This window comes from Zingiber officinale, chromosome 2B, assembly GCF_018446385.1.
Source record: "Zingiber officinale cultivar Zhangliang chromosome 2B, Zo_v1.1, whole genome shotgun sequence".
In the NCBI taxonomy this organism is placed as follows: domain Eukaryota; kingdom Viridiplantae; phylum Streptophyta; class Magnoliopsida; order Zingiberales; family Zingiberaceae; genus Zingiber; species Zingiber officinale.
Window position 1 is genome coordinate 96,491,008 of NC_055989.1, and position 6,000 is coordinate 96,497,007.

The following is a 6,000-nucleotide window of genomic DNA, read 5'->3' on the forward strand; positions in this document are numbered from 1 at the left end:
TTATATCCAACGACTAGAATCGACGGTTGCAACAATTGGAACCGTCGATTCCAAATGTTCAAACAAAAAAAGCAAAACAAAATAAAACCTGAACCAACTGGTTGAATCACCAATTCGGTGATTTTTTTGGGTTGGAATCTTAACAGGCCCGACAGGGACCCGGGTCATTAGGTATCCGACCTATTGACCTGGTTGTGAGCTTGAACTAGGTCCGGTTCAGACCTTGCCCACGGTCAACTAAAAGTGGGATCATTCAATTCAAGTATCCATTAGGAGGTCACATAACGAATTGGAAGCAGATGCAATCAACTAACAAATCCATTGGCAAATTGAAGGTTGAAGTGGTCACAAAAATAGTTAATTGGTCAAGGGTAGAACAAGTTGTTGATTGAACATGAAGATTATATGTAAGGAAGCTTTGGAGCAGGCTGGATCCTCTGGACCGCTTTTGCGGTTCAGAGGATGCTCCATTTTCATATATTGGTAGGGATGCATGATCCCCATTTATAAATTAGATGGGGACCATACATTCCAATCAATGCATGAAAAGCGAGCATCTTCTAGACCGCAAAAAACGGCCCAGAAGATCTCCTCTTATTTTGGAGGCTTTTCAGCAATAGTGAAATTGAATGAAAGTGAAGTGAAAGCAAGTGAAAGAAGTCATGATAAAAGTTTATCATTCTCTATCTCTGTAATTGTTTTCCTTTTTTTTATCAATATTTTACACATTTTGTTGTTCTTCTTATTTTTATCTTGTAGGCAAAGTTATAAGAGATTTCTCTACGGATTTAGAAATGAAAAAAATAAAAATAGAAGCTTTTAAGGGATACGAGGGGTGACTCGTTGACACGATATAGCCATGGAATAGGAGCCAAAGGTATCAAATCACTTAAAAGAATAAGTGTTAGCATTTGATTTTGTCATTTGTATTACATATATCCTTGCATACTAACTTTGATTCTAGACTTTTAAGCATGCTTTTATAGTGATCAACTATTCACTCTCCCCTTCTAGCCTCATCATTCGATCCTACAATTGATAATAAAACTTGGACATTTTGAGAAGTTTAACTATTGATCGACCACAAGGTTAGAGAAGAAAGCGAAGGATCAATTGTGATCCGAGCTCTTTCTTTCATGGAGATGGAAATTAGACTTGAACGCGATATCTACACCCTGTCAGCCTTTGATGAGGAAAACTTTCTTCTTGAAAGCACTCCGTGGAGTACTTGATGCTAATGAACTTTGAAAATTGATCCGCTTTAAAAGACTTCCATAGATTCAAAAGATAGAAGGGAAGAATAATTAAGAGAAAGGAATGGACGAAAGATCAAGTTCAAATATTTGAGGCAAAGATTAAGGTAACAAATATGTTGGTTGATGCTTCACCTAACAATGTATTATGTAAAATTTGTGTGCACAAAAATATCCACGAGTTGTAGAATAAGTAGATTAACCTCCACAATAACCCCTTGGCGGAACAGGAAGTTGTAGGATCTAAGAATGTGAAGCCGTAGACTTCCAAACAAGAAGAATCCAAGAACGAGAGGTGCTCAACATTTGAGAGTGAAATTCATTGAAGCATCCACATCCTCTGAATACATCAAGGAAGAATGACAATGAAAACTGGATCAACAAAAATGTTCAACCTCAACATCCAAAGTGACTTACGAGTCCTCAACTTCATCAAAGCATCAAGAAAAGGAAAACAAAATTGCTTCGAGCACCAAAGAATATTCAAAGGTATATCTAACGTCAAATTCGAAAAAACATAATAAATCACTATGCTTTTTTATGTAAAGAGAAACAATAGATGCCCTAATTTGAGGGGGGGTGGGGGGGTGGGGGGTTAGAGAGATCCAAAATTTGGCTGTTGTTTTGATATTCATACTGGTCATAAGAAATATGCATTGCTATCCATAAAACATTTGATCGAGAATGATTACGATACTATATTTTGGTTGGATGATTGGCACTCTGTGACATCTTATTTGATAGAGTCGATAAGAGATCGACATCTATGGTGGTGCCAAGTAAACTTGCAAAGATAGTTCAAACATCAAAGAGCAATGCGACTGAACACTCTTAGAGAAGCATTGGATGAATTACCATACTGTTGATTTTTTTTTCCCACTGATTTGTGTTTGGGTCAACAAGGAAAATTGAACTGGGTGTTATTTTAAGCATACCGTGTCACCTTGTTTGCAGCAAAAGGAGATACAGGAATTTGAGTATAAAATAAATCGAAATTGAGAGGCAAAGTCAGACAAATTCAAATGGCAAGAAACATCCTACACCTTCTAGAGTAGAGATCAGGATCGCATACTGGAGAAGTTGAACAGATGGCTAACATTTTGATTAAAGGCACTACTGGTCTTTCTTCTTGCCATCCTTGAGCTGCCCCCTCTTGCGAATATTCATGCAGAAGCGCAAGCGCCATTGGTCAATGATGGACTCAGGTAAGAGTGAAAGTAGACACCATATGAGTGAATGGGGCCAGTAAGGTGTGCATCTTGGCTCATAGCCAATCCATCGAAGAGCTGCCAGAGCATAAGTGTCTGCTGACGGAACAAGGAAGGAAGATCTCCTGATGGATGCCATCTTGGTGGCTACATACAAGGGCACCTGCATTCCAATGCAGAAACCTCGTCATGATCATGCCAAATGCAACAAAATGACCTTATGTGGCTGGGATAATGATAGAGAAATAATCAACATGTTAAAGCCCAACATGTTTTCAAAAAGAAAAAAAAAAAAAGAGGATAAAACTAGAGCATGGCTTTACTGAAACAAACTGAGCGATGTAATATACCAATCTTCCTTAGGATGGAATGAATATTTTGTTATTGTTCAAGGTAATAACAAGTTGTAGTGTCTGCAACTTGTTTTCAAAGGAGCATGATAAAGACGTTGAGGCACATATCAAATGTGAGTGCATACATTATTTACAACTAAGGGACTCATTGAAGATGGAAGATATATATGTGTGTATATATATATATATATACAACTACTTCCTATGCTCAAACTTAGAAAAATGTGTCTCATTTTGTTTACAAAGTAAATTGATGCCAACTATGCTTTCAATACTGAGAACATCCTAAAAGATAATGTGAGATTATTTCAGTGTTACAATAACCAGATTGATACTCCTATCGCAATTAGAAACTGCATCGCTTTTTCTTTTTTAGGCTGTGTGAACCAAATATGGTGATAAGGAAAGATAAGATTTAACAATTTGATTACCAAATCTCCACAAACATAAGCATACATATAATACAAAATAATTCATCCCTATCATTTAATCCACATTTGTGTTTAACTCAATATTTGACAGATGTAACAGTTAGTGCTAGAATATCTAAATAAAAATAACACTACAATATCATTAACTCATATTTTTTAGCCTATCCACATAAGAGATGATTTCCTTGTTGCATTCATGCAGTTAACCTTTCATTGTCAAAGTATATAGCATGATGGACATAATACAGGAATCTCATTTCTCAGAGTTCCAGTAGCTAAGTAACTAATCCAGAGGAAGATAAAAAAGGCAGCAGGACATGTTTGCGTGGAACTGAATGCAGCAATACCAATAATTTCTTAGGGGATCTATTCCAACTGGAAAATGACAGAAACAGGTGAGAAACTCAAGCCACACAACGTGCAAGGGTATCAAATAAATTATCAAACATAAGAACAGTTATAAGAACTCTCTTTCAAATTTGGTTTTCTTTAAGGATCCACCACTCCTCGGACATGACTAAAAAAGATAACGTACAAGGATACAAGCAGCTAACTCAAGGAACCATTAAAATTTCACCATTTCATGTGAGAATTCAGATAACTGGGAAAAGGTTTTAACTTATAAAGAAAAATTAACTGTTCGAAAATAACTGTCTAGTTTTAGAATTTTAGCCCTAACATTCAGGATAATAAGATCACATTTGGAATGTACACTCTGTTCTAAATAAATTATTTTCTCCTGTTCATCTCCAAATTAGATCCACATGAAAACAAATGATTTTAAAATATTTAGACAGCAATGAAACAACTTTTCGCTTTCTTGATTTTTGGTGGAAATTCTAAATAAAAGAAACTGCAAAATATTTTTTCATGATAGATTCATGTATGCAAGCACCCATGAGAATTGAATTTCACTATTTACATCTGACTCACTATTTACATAGAAATTTCCTAGTATATCAACAAAAGGTAACATAAACTTATTCACGCCCCATTTGTAATTGAATTTCACTGTTATTATTTGAAAGTTTACACTACCTGGCATTGCACATCTATTCCCTTGCCTTTGTATTCAACGTAGAGGCATCTTGAGAATTGATCAATGTACCTGAAAACAGTATTAATTAAACAACCCTTTTCGAACAAAAAAATGAATTGATCAATATAGGCTGCAAGCAACCCAAGTTTAGTAAATAGAAAAAAAATAAGAGAAGTAAATCTCAAGTTAGTCCACAAAAGCACCTGATGGCAGTATAAACTACCATTCAAATAAACTACTATTCAAATAAGTTAGATATTACCAGTTAGCATGAAAGATCTTATTTACCTTCACTTGACCAAACATACGGCTTTTTTTTTTTAAGAATTAGAAGATATAACTGCATAGGCACAATGAACCATGGAACAAATAGGAACACAGATCTTACGCTTTTGTAGCTGCATAAACGGAGTAGAGCGGATCAGAAGGGATGACGATGGCAGAGCCGGAGCCGATGTTGACTATTGCGCCCCTTTTCCTTTCCAGCATCCCCGGAAGCACGGCCTGCGTGATCTGGGTCACTCCCTCCACGTTCACCTGAATCAGGTTCCTCAGCAGCTCCTGATCCACTTCGTGGAAGAACCTCGCGTAGGGGTAGGAGACGCCAGCGTTGTTGACGAGGATACCGACGTCGAGCCCTTGGATGACCTCCCGGAGACGGGAGACGCCCTCGGAGAGGTCGCCAGCGAGGTCGACGACCACAGTCTCGACGCGGACGGCGGGGTTCCTGGATCGGACGGCATCGGAGACGTCGCGGAGCTTGTCAGGGCTGCGGCCGACGAGGACGAGGTTGAGGCCCTTGCGGGCGAACTGGAGCGCAAAGGCCTTGCCGATCCCATCGGTGGAGCCAGTTACGACGGCCCAGGAGCCGTAGTGGCGGAGGCTCTTTCCGGGGCGGAGGAAGGTGACGAAGATCCAGCGAAGGAGGAGGAGGGAGATCCTGAGGAGGGCGAAGAGGCCGGCGCCGGCTAGGAGGAGGAGCCAGGTGGGTAGGGTTTGGAGGTGTTGGTGGAAGGAACAGGCGGCCATGTCTCGAGGCAGCAAATCGAGCAGCAGCCGGAGAGGTGGGGGCGACGCTGTCAATGATCCATTAGGTTGGAGATTTGGAGTCGGAGAGCGAGTGGCAGCAATTAACAAATTGTAGGCTCGCCACGGAAAGAGCGTGGCGTGGCGAGCGTTGGAGCGACCCGCTGGCTTTGGAATATTTAATAGCGAGAATAGTAGGTGGCAGTTGAGTCGGTCGGCTTTAGCCCACCGCCGTCCGCGTATAAATGGGGTGTCTAATTCAAGGGGACGGATTATAAATGCGGTGGGCTAAAGAGTTGATAGATGTTTTCCCTGCTCATTTTATTCCATGAATTAAACCTAGTACAAATGCGTTGTTACCCCGGGACTATGATATATAGGAGCAGAACGATAAGTTGTCATGCAGATATTTACCATTTGATCTCATATAGTTATAGAAATAATTCTTGTTGATCAGAATATGATCAGTTAGAATTTTTTATCTTTTAATTAGAATATATGTATGTACATGTATATAATTAATGTACACATATGATATTATTAAAATACCCATATGTACACTTGCATGTATTGATTTTAGTTGATCAGATTTTGACCATTTAGCATTACCCTTTTTTTAAAATGAGATATATAATTATGAAATATTAGACTTTTAAACCACCAGTTAAGAATATTTTTTAATTTACCTGA

At 38.8% G+C, this 6,000-nt stretch overlaps 1 protein-coding gene across 1 annotated transcript; it reads right to left on the reverse strand.

Moving 5' to 3' along the window:
• Positions 1-2,156: 2,156 nt before the first annotated feature.
• On the reverse strand, positions 2,157-5,472 carry LOC122046448 (very-long-chain 3-oxoacyl-CoA reductase 1-like). Its single transcript, XM_042607156.1, has 3 exons — positions 4,673-5,472; positions 4,284-4,353; positions 2,157-2,624 (listed from the first exon to the last, which is right to left on the reverse strand). Exons 1-3 carry the CDS (start codon positions 5,311-5,313, stop codon positions 2,367-2,369), a joined length of 969 nt encoding a protein of 322 aa, XP_042463090.1. The 5' UTR covers positions 5,314-5,472; the 3' UTR covers positions 2,157-2,366.
• Between the last annotated feature and the right edge of the window lie 528 nt (positions 5,473-6,000).